Source organism: Theropithecus gelada, chromosome 1 (genome assembly GCF_003255815.1).
Source record: "Theropithecus gelada isolate Dixy chromosome 1, Tgel_1.0, whole genome shotgun sequence".
Lineage (NCBI taxonomy): Eukaryota > Metazoa > Chordata > Mammalia > Primates > Cercopithecidae > Theropithecus > Theropithecus gelada.
Window position 1 is genome coordinate 35,145,967 of NC_037668.1, and position 15,578 is coordinate 35,161,544.

The following is a 15,578-nucleotide window of genomic DNA, read 5'->3' on the forward strand; positions in this document are numbered from 1 at the left end:
TTTTTTTTTTTTTTTTTTTTTTTGAGACGGAGTCTCGCTGTGCTCCCAGGCTGGAGTGCAGTGGCGTGATCTCGGCTCACTGCAAGCTCCGCCTCCCGGGTTCACGCCATTCTCCCGCCTCAGCCTCCCAAGTAGCTGAGACTACAGGCGCCCGCCACCACGCCCGGCTAGTTTTTTTGTATTTTTAGTAGAGACGGGGTTTCACCATGTTAGCCAGGATAGTCTCGATCTCCTGACCTCGTGATCCACCCGCCTCGGCCTCCCAAAGTGCTGGGATTACAGGCTTGAGCCACCGCGCCCGGCCTCCTGCTGCCCTTTCTTTTGAGACTTGAGCCTCACTCTGTCGCCCAGGCTGGAGTGCAGTGGCGTGGTTCACTGCAACCTCCACCTCCCAGGTTCAAGTGATTCTCCTGCCTTAGCCTCCCAAGTAGCCAGGATTATAGGTGCGTGGCACCATGCCCAGCTAATTTTTGTATTGTTAGTAGAGATGGGGTTTCACCACGTTGACCAGGCTGGTCTCGAACTCCTGAACTCAGGTGATCCGCCTGCCTCAGCCTCCCAAAGTGTTGGGATTACAGGTGTGAGCCACCGCGCCCGGCCTCCCAGCTGCCCTGTGGTTGCTTGGCTTTGCGTTCTGTGTGCATCCTGTGTGACAGCTGAAAGCTAGTCCCTAGGGAAGCCCCTGAGCCACATTCCGTCTCTTCACTCCCTGCATGCCCGGATTTCCGGCCAGGCCCTGCATCACACAGACAGATGTGTGTTTTCATCCCATCTCTCCCTGACTGATGAGGCCAGGGGCTTTGTCTTCCCAGCTCTGTATGCCCAGAGCCTGACTCCAGTAAACGTCTGCTGAATGAGTGGGGTGTGGAATCCCAGGGACTTGTCCGCTCTGCCTACAGCTCATTGCATGTGACCCTAGACAAAACTCCCCTATGGCCATTCCCAAGCCTGTCTGGCAAGTGGACCTAACCTGCCCTACCAGGCTGAGGCCATGAGTGAAGAGACATCCCCTACTCCTGGCCTGGATGTCCCTTCTCACATTTATTCATTCAACAAACAGCAACTGGGTGCACCCAACTGCCCGGCCCGTCATCACGTCAGCCACACATTCTACTGTCCACGTGTGTATGGGTCTGAGGAATAGGAGAACAAGATAATTCAGGAGTGACAAGTGCTATGTAGGGAGATGGGCAGTTTGGTAGGAAGTGAAGGGGATGGTTCTTTAAGTTGAGGGGTCAGGGAAGCCAGGTGTCTTTGAGGAGAGGAGAGTTGAGACCCTAATGAAAAGAGGGTCGGCCTCGCAGCCCTGCCATGACGGAACTGGCAGTGATGTAGGGACGCGTAGAGGCCTCCGGTGGGATCAAATTTGGCCTAATTATGGGCCAGAAGGAAGAGCTGGGAGGCTGGGAGAGTTGCAGGTAACTTTAGGCTTCTGGAACTCTTCCATGCTAGCTGATAGGCTGGGGTGTAGAACCCTTCTCAAATCAGGGCTGCATTTCCTCCCTGGACCAGGCCTACTTGGGACTCTTTTTTTTTTTGAGACAGAGTCTCACTCTGTCACCCAGGCTGGAGTGCAGTGGTATGATCCTGGCTCACTGCAAGCTCTGCTTCCCGGGTTTACACCATTCTCCTGCCTCAGCCTCCCAAGCAGCTGGGACTACAGGCACCCGCCACCACGCCTGGCTAATTTTTTGTATTTTTTAGTAGAGACGGGGTTTCACCATGTTAGCCAGGATGGTCTCGATCTCCTGACCTTGTGATCCACCTGCCTTGGCCTCCCAAGGTGCTGGGATTACAGGCGTGAGCCACCGGGCCCGGCCGGGAATCTTTTAACATAGGCCAGGAAGTGTGACTGGAGGACGCCAAGAGCCGTAGAGCCACCAAGGGCTCGGTGAATTTCAATTCAAAGCAGTCATAGGCCACAACTGGACCGATCTCGGAGGGACAGCGTCTTCCTGGCCTCCCTCTGGGGAGGCATTACTGGCAGTGGGGAGGGACGCGGGAATCATTCTTCAGCCTGAGTCTGGCTCCATGGGCAGCTCACTCCGTGTGGCGGCGTTGGCAGTCAGCTGGCACCAGTCTCCGCCGGAGATTCCCACAGCCCGCGCGGGCGACCCATGTTTCTTTTGTGTAATCAGAGGTGACTTGATGAATAGTTACAGTTCATCCATAGCATCTTTGTTCCCAGGAGAAAGAAAACAAATCATGATTTATATGATCATCACCAGGGAGCCTCTGACCTACAAAGAGTGTTTGGGTCAAAGCCAGGGCAAAGAGCAAGCGCTTGGTCTGGGAGCACTTTCTGCAGCTGTCACCGTGGTCGGGGCTGGAGCTGGCAGGGGTCTGGGAGGCAGAGGTCTCCCCCAAGACCCCTCCTCTCCCCTCTAGGTAGTGTTCCCCACAGCAGAAATGATGCCCAGCCTGGCCCGTACTTGGCAGGACCTGGACACGCGAGGCCAGTCATGGGCCCTCCTGGTGGCTGGTCCTCCCAGGCACAGGGAAGGATCATAAAGTTCAGCAATGGCTGTGCGCCAGGCACCAGGCCCGTGCTCAGGGCTCTGCAAGCACTTCTCAGGCGCTCCGCACAAGGTCAGGATGACGACTTTTGCCCCCATTTCATGGATGGGTTTGGGAACACAAAGAGACAAGAAGCAAGACTGTGGCACAGCTCAAAGGCACAGGACTCGAGCCAGGTCCTCCTTTAGCGAAGCCGGGGCCCTCCCTGCAGGTCCTCCTGTAGGACTGTGCCCCAGTAGCTGGCAGAGTGTTCCTGAGTTCCCAGCAGGGAGGCCTGCAGGGAAGGGCAGTGGTCTGTGCGGTGGAAGGGAGGGAGGCAGCGGGACAGACCGACCAAGAGCAAAAGGGGTGCAGACATGGCACATTTGGAGTCGGAAGCAGGCTTTGCATCAGACACAGCCTCAAATCGGGGCTCTGCCTCTTTCTCATAGAGTGATCTTAGCTCTCTGTGCCTCAGTTTCTTCATCTGTACCAGGATAACAATGCTAACACCCGTCCTGTAGGGTTGTTACAAGGACCAGCTGAGAGAACGTGTGTGTTGTACTCATCACAGTGCTTGAGATAGAGTAATCATTCAGCAAATGGTGGCTGCTATCACTATTATTATTATTATTTACTATTATTACTTTTATTAATTCCTCTCTCCAGTGATGGGAATTTTGTTTCTGTTCTTATTTATTTATTTATTTATTTATTTATTTATTTATTTATTTTAGAGACAGGGTCTTGCTCTGACACCCAGGCTGGAGTGCAGTGGTGTGATCATAGTTCACTGCAGCCTCAACTTCCTGGACTCAAGTCATCCTCCCTCCTCAGCCTCCTGAGCGGCTGGGACTACAGCTGTTCACCAACACACCTGGCTAATTTTTGTTTTGTTTGTAGAGATGGGGGTCTCTCTATGTTGCCCAGGCTGGTCTCGAACTCCTAGGCTCAGGCAGTCCTCCTGCTTTGGCCTCCCAAGGTGCTTGATTCCAGGTGTGTGATGGGAATTTCATTTGGGTCCTTATGCTCATCCATATCTTTGTAATATTCCCCAGCGACTGTGAGAATGCCCATTGTTCTTCTTGCCCTCAGGCCAAGGTGGAAGGGGATGTTGAGCCAGGACCCCCTCAAGGTGGAAGGGGATGTTGAGCCAGGACCCCCCCCACCCAGCCCATCAGCATATCTGCCCCAGGTTCTGGGGTATTCCAAGCTGGAGGCTCTGACTCCATAATGGGGCGCATGAGTGCAGATGCAAATACTAATAATAATGGTGACGAGCTCCAGCACTTACTGAGGGCTCATTCTGTGCCAGGAACTTGGGCTGGGAGTGCCAGCCAGCAGCCCTGCAGGAGGCTGTGGGTACCACTGCCCCCTGCTGCTCAGATCCTGCTTGGTGCCAGCTTCTCAGACCTTCTCCGGCTGGCTGGGCACCCCTGGGTCATGGATCTCTGCCAAGTCGGGGGTGCTGGGAGAGCAGAGCTCACTGCAGGTCTGGACCCCCGCAGCTGTGCACACCACTGTGGGCCTCTGCAGAAAGAACCCAGTGGGCCCCCACCGGCCCCCAGTCCCCAAGACCCCGGCACTCACTGTGCCTTGGTTACAGGGTGAATAATTTAGGCTGCTGAGTGTTGGTCATGAAATATTAATCAGCCTGTCCTGATGCACCAGCATGTGAGTGTGCGTGGGGGTGATGCTGGCACTGGGGTGTGGAGGCCGGCAGCCACGAGCCAGCATGTTTCTGAACATAGATACGTAGCTGGGTCTTCTGTCTGCCTCATCTGTGTCGACGGGACCCTCTCTGGATCACCAGGCATGCTGCCTGCTCCCCGCACCATCATGAAGTGCCAGGCCCAGCATCAGCCCCAGCAAATGGCAGCCCTGTGTCTAGCGAGTAGGGACGGGGGAGAAATCAGTGAGTGAGGGTCCATGGGGGCTGCAGACAGCCTTGGGGGGTCTCAGCAGTCAGGGAAATGGACAGAGAACCAGGGCTTTAGGGACAGGGAGATGCCAGCTGGGAGAGTCTCAGGATGTGTGTGAGAGGGAGGGAAAGGGCACACGTGACAGGGGTCAGAAGAGGGGCTAAGTCGTGTTGGGAACAAGAGGGTGGAGGGCAAAGGGGGGTGGCCTGGTACACGTTGATGGGCAGGCAACAAGTGGATGGGTAGTTGGATGGTTGAGCGAGGGATGGATGCGGGGTGGAGCATGTGGTTGATCTGGGGGGTGATAGACTGGGGGAGGTAGATGGGCAGGATGTGAAGTCCTGTGAAGAATTGGCCTCCTGGGCACAAAAGGTGAATTGGAACCCAATAGGCCCTCAACCTAGAACTTCTCCTGGGTCTGGGGGTAGGTTGTGGCTCCACCTAGTGTCTTTTGGTGGTAACTGCACCCTGGGCTGTTCACATCCAGCAGCCCAGCAGCCAGGACAGCTTTCCTGGTCTCGTTAGGCTCCCTCTAGGCTGGGAGAACAAGGACAGTGACAGTCGAAAGCTAGGCCCCAGGAGAAGCCCCTGAGACACGTTCCATCTCTTCACTCCCTGCATGCCCATATTGCTGGCCAGGCTCTGCATCACACGTACAGATGGGTGTTCAAATGCCACTTACCAGCTGTGTGACCGAGGAGACAGCTGAGTCTGTGCCTCTGTTGTGCGACTATGGGTGATGGCACAGAGTCCGGAGCCCTCCAGCCCCACCTGTGAGCCTCCCCAGCTGCAGCTGTACCATTGATTGAATTCCGATTCTGGCAGGTCCCCTGCTAGGTGCCTTACCGGAGTAATCTCAGTTGATGGTCATAGTAAATTAATAAAAATAGTTGATGGCCGGATGCAGTGGCTCACGCCTGTAATCCCAGCACTTTGGGAGGCCGAGACAGGCGGATCACTTGAGCTCAGGAGTTCGAGACCAGCCTGGGAAAGACCTCATCTCTACTAAAAATACAAAAATTAACTGGGCCTGGTGGCACACGCCTGTAGTCCCAGCTACTCAGGAGGCTGAGGCAGAAGAATAACTTGAACCCAGGAGGTGGAGGCTGCAGTGAGCCAAGATTGTGCCACTGCACTCTAGCCTGGGCAACAGAGCAAGACCCAGTCTCAAAATAAATAAATAAATGAATAACAATATAGCATTCACTGGGTACTTTACTAACCATGGCAAGACATGGCCCTAGCCTCAACTACCCCCCACGAAATAAGAATGACAATAGGACTTAAGAATAACCTGGGCCGGGTGCGGTGGCTCCCACCTGCAATCCCAGCACTTTGGGAGGCCAAGGCAGGTGGTTCACTTGAGGTCAGGAGTTTGAGACCAGCCTGGCCAAGATGGCGAAACTGGGTTTCTACTAAAAATACAAAAATTAGCGAGGCATGGTGGCACATGCCTGTAGTCCCAGATGCTTGGGAGGCTGAGGCAGAAGAATGGCTTGAACCTGGGAGGCAGAGGTTGCAGTGAGCTAAGATTGAGCCATTGCATTCCAGCCTGGATGACAGAGCAAGACTCAGTCTCAAAAATAAAAATAAAAAAAGAAGAACCTGCCTGCTAGTGCCATAGCCCAGAGCTAGCATAGCCCAGAGCTAGCACAGCGGAAACATTCAGTACATAGTGGACATCTCGTGGGCTGCCAGATTAACAAAAACAGCAACAACAAAACCCAGGACATTTGACTAGCTTTGAATCTTAGATAAACAAGCTGTATTTTAGTACAAGTATGTCCCATGCAATATTTGGGATATAGAATACTAAAGCATTATCTGTTTATCTGAAATTCAGATTGAAACTGGATGAACTGCATTTCGTCTGGTAACCCTTACCACCCTGCCCTCTGGGAACTCAGTCTTCTGGGGGAGGCAAAGGTCAAAATCAGTTATGGTCAACCAAGCATGACAGGTCATGCTCATAGCAGCCCTGGGCAGTGTGGGGCGGAGGCCAGCAAAGGGGAAATAAATCAGGGTGGCCCTCATGGAGGAGGGATGGGGACTGAGTCTTCAAGAGGGAGGAGGATGGAAGGGCATTCCAGATGGAGGCAGCACACGATGAAAGGGATAGAGGTCAGACACAGCAGGTGTGGGGACTCATGGTGACAGTGGGTGAGAGGGGTGGAGAGGACAGCTCACCACATCTTTGTAGACATTGGTTAAAAAGTGGGACTGAGGCTGGGCATAGTGGCTCACGCCTGTAATCCCAGCACTTTGGGAGGCTGAGGTGGGTGGATCACGAGGCCACGAGTTCGAGATCAGCCTGGTCAACATGGTGAAACCCCCTCTCTACTAAAAATACAAAAAATTAGCCAGGCGTGGTGGTGCATGCCTGTAATCCCTGCTACTCAGGAGGCTGAGGCAGAAGAATCGCTTGAACTCGGGAGGCAGAGGTTGCAGTGAGCCAAGATCAAGCCACTGCACTCCAGCCTGGGCGACAGAGCTAGATTTCATCTCAAAAAAAAAAAAAAAAAAAAAAAGTGGGACTGAGGGCAGGGCAGTGCTGGGTCGGACGCTCTCAGGCGCCTCTGAGGGAGGGTGGCTCAGGACTAAGTCCAGGGGAAGCCTCAGGGGTGGCAGCGGGCCGGTGACAGGGCCCTCTCCCACCCACTCTTCCTGACGTCAGGGCTCCCCGGGAGGGGGCGGGGGGCGTAAGGAGGCCTCGGAGAGGGTGAGGCGCTGAAGGCCCAACGTGGGCACTGTGTCTCCTCAGGGGAGTGAATGCCCAAACCAAGAACGGTGCCACGCCCCTGTACCTGGCGTGCCAGGAGGGCCACCTGGAGGTGACGCAGTACCTGGTGCAGGAATGCGGCGCAGACCCGCACGCGCGCGCCCTCGACGGCATGACCCCGCTGCACGCCGCGGCGCAGATGGGCCACAGCCCGGTCATCGTGTGGTTGGTGAGCTCTGGGCCCGGGCGCTGGGGGAGGGGAGGCGGGGCGGAGCCGGCAGGGCGGGGCGTGGAGGGGGTGGGGCCATCAGGGTGGGGCGGGGGAACGGGGACGGGACCGGGAGGGGTAGGGGGCGGGGCCCGCAGGGGCCTGGCGCCCAGCCCCCGCCCCTCTCTCCCCGCCCTTCCTGCCCAGGTGAGCTGCACCGACGTGAGCCTGTCGGAGCAGGACAAAGACGGCGCCACCGCCATGCACTTCGCGGCGAGCCGCGGCCACACCAAGGTGCTCAGCTGGCTGCTGCTGCACGGCGGGGAGATCTCGGCTGACCTGTGGGGCGGGACCCCACTGCACGACGCCGCCGAGAACGGGGAGCTAGAGGTCAGCGCGGGCCCGGGATTGGGGCGCGCGCCCTCTGCTGGCACCGCGCTCTCGGCATGGCCCTGCCCGGGTGTGGGGGTCCCAGCTCCTGGCCGGGGCCGGGTCCTCAATGCGTGCCCCCGCAGTGCTGCCAGATCCTGGTAGTAAATGGCGCGGAGCTGGACGTCCGCGACCGCGACGGGTACACGGCCGCCGACCTGTCGGACTTCAACGGCCACAGCCACTGCACCCGCTACCTGCGCACTGTGGAGAACCTGGTACGATCCCTGCGCTGCTCCTGTAGCATTCTCTCTTCTCGCCCCTCCACCCCAGTGGTGGGTGTCGTCACCCCTTTTTACCAAGGAGGAAGCTGCGGTTCAGGGACGGGAAGCCCACTACCCCACACGACCTCTCAGCCCAGAACCACTGCCTACTGGGGACTGAGGGATTAGAGGCACAAAGGTTAACAGAAAGAGGACAGGGAAGAACAGGGTCACCCCAAGGGGTAAGGCTGGAGAAATCACAAGACAGGCCCCATTGGGAACAGTTAGGCTCATTCACCCGCCCATAGACATTAGCTTGGGTATAACTCACAGCCACCTCTGCAGAAGACAGTGTAAGTGTCCCTTTCCACATGTGGATAAACTGAGTCTGCGGGGCACCAAGATCACATTACCAGTAAGGGGTAGAGTGGAGAACCTGCCTCGATGGCCTGGCCAGGAGCCACCTCTCAGCCCCTGCACTGTACATTTGCTGACTTCATGGCTGGTTCATAACTGGAAACCCATGCTACTCTTTTTAAATTATGTTATTATGGTGAGACAGCCATGAAGTGACCGGCTGGGACTTGAACTCAGCTGTGGATGTCTCCAAGTGCAGGGCTCTGCACCAGCTGGTACAATGCCTGCTTTGAGGCAACAGGCAGGGAGGAGAGTGGGCCTCGCAGCCAACCCCAAAAGGATGTGAACTAACTCCATGGGGCAGCCTGGCCATGGAGGGTCTGTGAAATGAGGCCCGGAGGGAAGAAGGCAGATGGTCTGTGCCCTGAGCACCGTCGGTGCATCTGCCTTCCCTGCCAGCACAGGGGGATGGTCCTGGCTCTGGGGGCTGCAGAACACAGCAAGGCCCAAAGGCCAGAGGCTGCAGGCGGGCCTGAGGATGAACTTCCGCCCCAGAAAGAGTCTCCGGAAGAGAATGAGTGGCCCAGCAGGTAGTGAGCACCCTGTCACTAGGGTATATAAGCCAGGATGGACACTGGGAAGGGCTTTGCTGCATCAATGGTGGGTATCCCTTAGCTAAGAGAGTCTGTGACTCTGTTGAGGGACCGTGGGGTGGCACTAGGGCCCAGGGCACCTGAGGGCCTCTCTGGATGCAACTGCTAGTGGTCATAGGACAGCAAACACCACTCATTGGATTCTGACTTAGGCAGGTACCCTGCCGAGTGCCTTAAAGGTGTAATCTCAGTTACTCTTCACAGTACATTAAAAAATATAGGCCGGGCGCGGTGGCTCAAGCCTATAATCCCAGCACTTTGGGAGGCCGAAACGGGTGGATCACGAGGTCAGGAGATTGAGACCATCCTGGCTAACACGGTGAAACCCCGTCTCTACTAAAAAATACAAAAAACTAGCCGGGCGAGGTGGCAGGCGCCTGTAGTCCCAGCTACTCAGGAGGCTGAGGCAGGAGAACAGCGTGAACCTGGGAGGCGGAGCTTGCAGTGAGCTGAGATTCGGCCACTGCACTCCAGCCTGGGCCACAGAGCGAGACTCCATCTCAAAAAAAAAAACAAAAAACATATATATAGTTGGTTGGGTGCGGTGGCTTAGGCCAGGCACGGCGGCTCACGCCTGTAATCCCAGCACTTTGGGAGGCTGAGGCGGGTGGATCACGAGGTCAACAGATCGAGACCATCCTGGCCAACATGGTGAAACCCCATCTTTACTAAAAATACAAAAAATATTTAGCCAGGTGTGGTAGCATACACCTGTAGTCCCAGCTACTCAGGAGGCAGAGGCAGGAGAATCACTTGAACCCAGGAGGCGGAGGTTGCTGTGAGCCAAGATTGCGCCACTGCACTCCAGCCTGGTGACAGAGCAAGATTCCATCTCAAAAAAAAAGTTGACAGGCCAGGCATGGTGGCTCATGCCTGCACTTTAGGAAGCTGAGGTGGGTGGATCACCTGAGGTCAGGGTTCGAGGCCAGCCTGGTCAACATGATGAAACCCCATCTCTACTAAAAATACAAAAATTAGCTGGGTGTGGTGGTGGGCACCTGTAATTCCAACTACTTAGGAGGCTGAGGCAGGAGAATTGCTTGAACCTGGGAGGTGGAGGTTGCAGTGAGCTGAGACCGCACCACCACCACACTGCAGCCTGGGCAACAAGAATGAAACTCCATCTAAAAAAAATAGTTGACTATATGTCATTTACTGGGTGCCATGTCCTGGAGCTCAGCAGGGCAAGTAGTGCTGTTATCCCCATTTGCAGATGAAGAAACTTAGGCACAAAAAGCACAGGTGACTCACCCGAAATGACACAGCTAGTAAGTGGGGGAGGGGAAGTTTGAAGCCACTGTCCCAGACTGCAGAGCTGGGTGACTCAGGGCAGATGCAGTACACCTGCTGTGGCTCAGCCTCTTATCTGCTGCCTACAGGGGTCAGGGCTTGGTGCCCTCAGCACCCACTGCTGTTGGCCAGGTAAAGAGCACCTTTGGGTGCTGCCCAAGCCACCTCCTATAGCTCCCCTGACTCCTGGGGTAGGAAGCTGGGCCTGGTCCCCTGGAATGGGTGGGGGGTGTGTGCCCTGGTTCTCTCACCCAAGCTTCAGCAGTGACAGATCCAAGCCACAGAAGATGCTGGCCCAGAAAAGGCAAACACTCCCACAGAGCCCCTAATTACGGGGCCAATGAGCGCAGCCGCCGAGCCGTTACCTGGTGCCAGGCCTGCCTCTCTCTCCCAGGGGGCCTGTGACACTTCTTAGGCAGGGAGGGGGCACGGGGCAAGGAGGAGTACGCCTGGGTAGGAGGCAGCGGAGCAAGCGGGCTTGCCGGCAGCAGGGGCAGCATGGGCAATGTAAGCAGGGCCCCCACCCCATCCCCCTCTGCACCGGGAAGGGACAGGCCTGTGGTCAGAGGCACAGACCCAGCAGGGCGGGGGAATGGCAGGCCTGGCAGCCTGAGCTCTGGCTGCCCATCACTGCTCAGCTGGCTACCCAGGCCCCACCCTTACCCCAAGGGCCCCATCAGGAGATAGGCCGGGCTGGTGTTGGGAGTCTGCCCCAGGTCCCAGGTCCGGCAAGGAGCACTAGCTTGCCAGCCGGATAACTAGGGATGGGCCTGTGCTGTGCGCCTCCCCATGGAGCCTCTGATCCTTAAGGGAGAAGGCCGATCTCCTGGCAGTTCTCCCCTTGGGGTGCAGCTCAAGGCCCCTTCCTCGTCAATCTCTCCACCCTCCTAATCAGGGAGGAGCCAGGCGAGGGAGTTTCCCAGGAACCTGGGTCCTGCTGCCTGGCGGGGCTGGGCTTGAATCTTAACTTGGAGGAACCTGAGAGACCCTCCAGTGATGCAGAAGAGACCCCGGAGAGGGGTGTGGCTTGACCGAGATCCCACAGTGAAGGCGTGGCTGAGTGGGACCCTAGCCTGGAGAGCAACACATCTTGGGGAGCACTTGCCTTCATGGCTTCCCTACCTCCCCTTCAGAGCGTGGAGCACCGCGTGCTCTCCCGGGATCCATCCGCAGAGCTGGAGGCGAAGCAGCTGGATTCAGGCATGTCCTCACCCAACACCACGGTGTCAGTCCAGCCACTGAACTTTGACCTCAGCTCGCCCACCAGCACCCTCTCCAACTATGACTCCTGCTCCTCCAGCCACTCCAGCATCAAGGGCCAGCACCCTCCACGCGGTGAGTGTGCCCAAGGAGGAAGAGGGGGAGGGAGAGCAGACTGAAGCCAGACCACTAGGCTGTGAGGGTTGGCCTTGGGCCACCCTGCCACAGCCAACGTCAGAGACTACCCTCATCGCTTGCTCTTAAACATGGGGAGGAGACACCCCTTCTGCTGAGAAACAGATGTCACTCATGCGTGTGTGTGCTCATCACAAACACAGGTGTACATCCACATGTACTCTCCCCACACACAAAATCCACGTGTGCCGCCCACCATTCATTATTCTCAGCTACTCACACACAAAAGCACACGCTTGTACATGTGTACATACAGCCTACAAATATGAACACACACACAGAGCCATGCTAATATCTGCACACACCCATCTTATACACAAGCACACAATGCTCTATTTCCATACTACAGATATGCACACACACACACACAACCATGTCCACAGGGCAATGCACACAAATTCATCAGTACAAAGAAGCACATGCACAAATGCATACACACTCAAACACACAAATACACAGTCGCCTCAGCAGACTGCAGGCATGTGTGTACACACACCCTGACCATGCCCTGAGCATGGGCGTCTGTCCACTTGCAATGCCTGGTTTACGCCGCCAGATGGTGGCCTCCAGCCCCGGGAGGGGTGCCCTGCAAAGACTAGATGTGGCCATCCGTACTCCCAAGGAGTAGGCCCTTCCCTTCCAGGTGACCCTACCCTCTAGACACACCAAAGCCTCGGTGCTTCCCCTCCAAACCAGGGTGCCTGATCTTCCCCCAATAAGTGCTGGACTGGGGCAGGGCAGGGCCAGGGAGAGGAGGCCCAGCACCGCCAGGGGCCACAGCAAGTGTACCAAGTGGTGCCCTGGAGCCCACTGTGGCCCTCGGCAAGTTGTTTCCAGGTGGCGGAGAGTCTGTCTTGGGGAACAGCCTGTCCACAAGCTCCCAAATCTGGCCCTTTCTTCTGCCTCCCCAGAGCTTTCCAGCGCTAGAGCTGCAGACATACAGAGCTACATGGACATGCTGAACCCGGAGCTGCCTCGGGGCATGATCGGGAAGCCCACACCCCCACCACCCCCACCCAGCTTTCCCCCGCCACCCCCGCCCCCAGGCACCCAACTGCCCCCACCCCCACCTGGCTACCCAGCTCCCAAGCCTCCTGTGGGACCACAGGCAGCTGACATCTACATGCAGACGAAGAACAAACTCCGGCACGTGCAGACGGAGGCCCTCAAGAAGGAGGTAGTGAGCCCTCACCCCCTGCCTGCCTTCCAGCAGGGGGACTAGGCCGATGGGGGCCAGTGAGGCCAAAGGCCTGGCCTCACTAGTGGGCATAGGGTGGGGGTCCCTAGGTCCATGGCATGTTCAAGAGTCAAAGCTCCTGGCGAGTCCCATGAGGGGTCAGGGCTGGACACTGGACTGGGAGGAGAGTAAGAGCAGGTCACTGCCCTCCATGGGAGCTGGGGGGTGAAGGACGCAGGTCCAGACAGCTGTGCCTCACCAGGAACTGGGCCTGTGCCACCTCTTGCACAGAGTGGCTGGGTTGTCATGAAGTTGACAGAGAATTCATGGAGACTGCCCCTCCCCAAGCATGCCCCCACCACCCCCACAGCCCCAGGCTCAGTCAGAGAGTGTTACCCAAGGGAGGTAGCTGCCAGGTGGAAGGTGCCGGTGGCATGGCTGTGGAGGTGAGGGCTGGAAGGAGTGTGGGGGGAAGGTGAGCAGGCACTAGCAGGGCTGGGTGCCCACCGGCAGTGGGGGCTGGGAGGAAGTGAAGCTGTGGCTAGTTCCAGTTTAGGGCTCGAGATCCTGGGGGAAAGGGCCAGGCCTGAGCTGGGAGCCCTGGAGGGAAGCAGAGCCTGTGTGGAGAGGATGAGGCCAGGGCAGGCAGGTGGAGTGTGAGGCACCTAGGGATGTCTGGGGGCTGCAGGCCCCTGGCTGAGGCTCTGGAGCAGGAGTGGGGGCAGAGGTCTGGTCTGAGCAATTCTGGGAATCTTGGGCAGGGTGACCTGGGGAACACTGGCATTCTGGCCACAGGAACAGAGCAAGGATGGCCTGAGAGGTGAGGGGACAGCCTGAGGTCACAGGTGGCCAGATGTGGTGTGGCAGCGCTCTGGGGTCCTGCTGGAGCCTGGGACCTTGCATTTCTCTCTTAAGCCCAAGGCAAGCCACCCCAGGGCCAGTTTATACAAGGTGACCCAGGTCACAAGGCCACTGGGCAAGGGAGGCATGGGAGGGACACCAAACCTGCAGGCCAGCTCCAGTGGCTGCCCTCTTCATGCTACCTTAGACCAAGCTCCCACAGTGGCTTCCCCTTTCATCTCTGGGAGGCAGAGGGGGCTGGCCAGGTAGGGCTGCAGGAGCCCTGGAATCGCTGAGCTCCCAGCCCAGCCTGTGGGCCCCGCCCAAAGCCACAGGACAGGTGGCCCAGCCAGTGTCCCCTCTCCACCGATGAGCCCAAGTGCCAGGTCTGCGTGGTCCCCTGCTGGCTGTGTGAGCCCGTCCCGGGTGTGTGCCTCCCTCCCGGCTCAGTGCGCCCCTCCCGGCTGTGTGTGCCCCTCCCGGCTGTGAGCCCCCTCCCGGCTGTGTGCGCCCCTCCCGGCTGTGTGCCCCCCTCCCGGCTGTGTGCGCCCCTCCCGGCTGTGTGCGTCCCTCCCGGCTGTGTGCGTGCTGGGCCGCAGGCGCCAGGGCCGGGACCCGGACACTCCACAAAGGGCTCTTTGTGTGGCCGCGGCGCCCCCCGCGCGGGTGCCTGACCGAGGGCGGGAGCAGGGTCGTGGCGTCCGAGCCTCTGGGCTGCAGGGGGCGCAGAGCGGGCGGGCTGGCCCAGAAAACAAATCCTGCGGTGTCGCGTTTCCTGCAACGTGAGCCAGGTCGGGCGGGGTGAAGGGTCTGAGGCCATCTCAGGGACGCAGGGGCTGGAGAGTGGGGCAGGGGACAGCCCCCACTCCGTCACTCAGTCTTTGGCCGGGCCGCCTCACTCTCCCTCACTGAGCTGGGCCTATTTGGGGGCAGCTGCGACGGGGCGGGAAGCCACGCTGTCACCCGACCCCGCCTTACGGCCCCTGAAACCCGAGGCTTGAGCGCGGGTGTCGGTGTCGCTTTCGGATGGGGATGGTTTCCAGATGCAGGAGGGGAAGCAGGGGGACGCGACCCGGAGCCGGGGGCCAAATATGAGAGGCCCCCTCTGCCCAGGATCAGCCCTCTCCCGTCTCCGGCGGGGATGAAGGTGGGGGCTCAGCTCCCAGCTTAGGGAGAGGCGCAGGGGGCGGGGTCACATCTGGCCTGGGGCGGGTGCAGAGCTGCGGCCAGGTGTGGCAAGGTAGTTGGCGCCCCCGTGGTATCCGCGACGGCTGGGGGGTTCGGCCTGGGATTGGCGGGCCCCGGGTGATGTCAGGCCGTCGGAGCCCATAGGCTGGCCGTGTGCGGGCGGCTGTAACCTGAGAGGAAGTATCAGGTAACGCAGGTGTCGGGTCCTGCCGCCCCCGCCGCCAGGTGCACAGCGGGGGCCACCAGCACTGTGGCAGGTAGGAGCAGCCCCCGGATGGGCAACCGGGGTCCGGGGCAAGCCGGAGCCTCGGAGAGCACAGGCTCTGGAGGGGGCTCCCTCCGGCCCGGGACCCCGAAAGACTGGGCTCCGCGGAGCCCTGGGGACCCGCAGTCCGTCTGACAGCCGAGAGCGGGGTGCGGACAAGGGCCTAGTGAGGGCTAAACCGGGAGGTGCCCCTTCTCCAGCTCCCCCTGGCGTCGGGGCTGGGCCACCCCGCCCCTGGGCCCGCCCCTTCTGGCCTCAGTGGGGGCCCCTGTGCCCCTTGGCCGGTGCCCAGAACCCCTCCCTGTAAGGCGGGCGGAGCCTGCCCTTCCACCGACACCCCCATGACCCTCTCCCCGTGCCCGCCCTGAGAACAGGGGATGTAGGAAGACGGCTGCTGCACCCCTCGACGGCCGCTGGCCGCGAGTCCCCAGGAGGT

The 15,578-nt window shown here is 58.6% G+C and overlaps 1 protein-coding gene across 1 annotated transcript in view; it reads left to right on the forward strand.

Moving 5' to 3' along the window:
• The window catches only part of ESPN (espin), a 38,634-nt gene that overhangs the window by 10,069 nt on the left and 12,987 nt on the right, over window positions 1-15,578 (forward strand). The window contains exons 3-7 of the mRNA XM_025395184.1: window positions 7,180-7,366; window positions 7,553-7,735; window positions 7,861-7,992; window positions 11,411-11,612; window positions 12,584-12,849. Of these exons, the coding sequence (XP_025250969.1) occupies window positions 7,180-7,366; window positions 7,553-7,735; window positions 7,861-7,992; window positions 11,411-11,612; window positions 12,584-12,849 (970 nt within the window). The remainder of the gene's footprint in view (window positions 1-7,179; window positions 7,367-7,552; window positions 7,736-7,860; window positions 7,993-11,410; window positions 11,613-12,583; window positions 12,850-15,578) is intronic.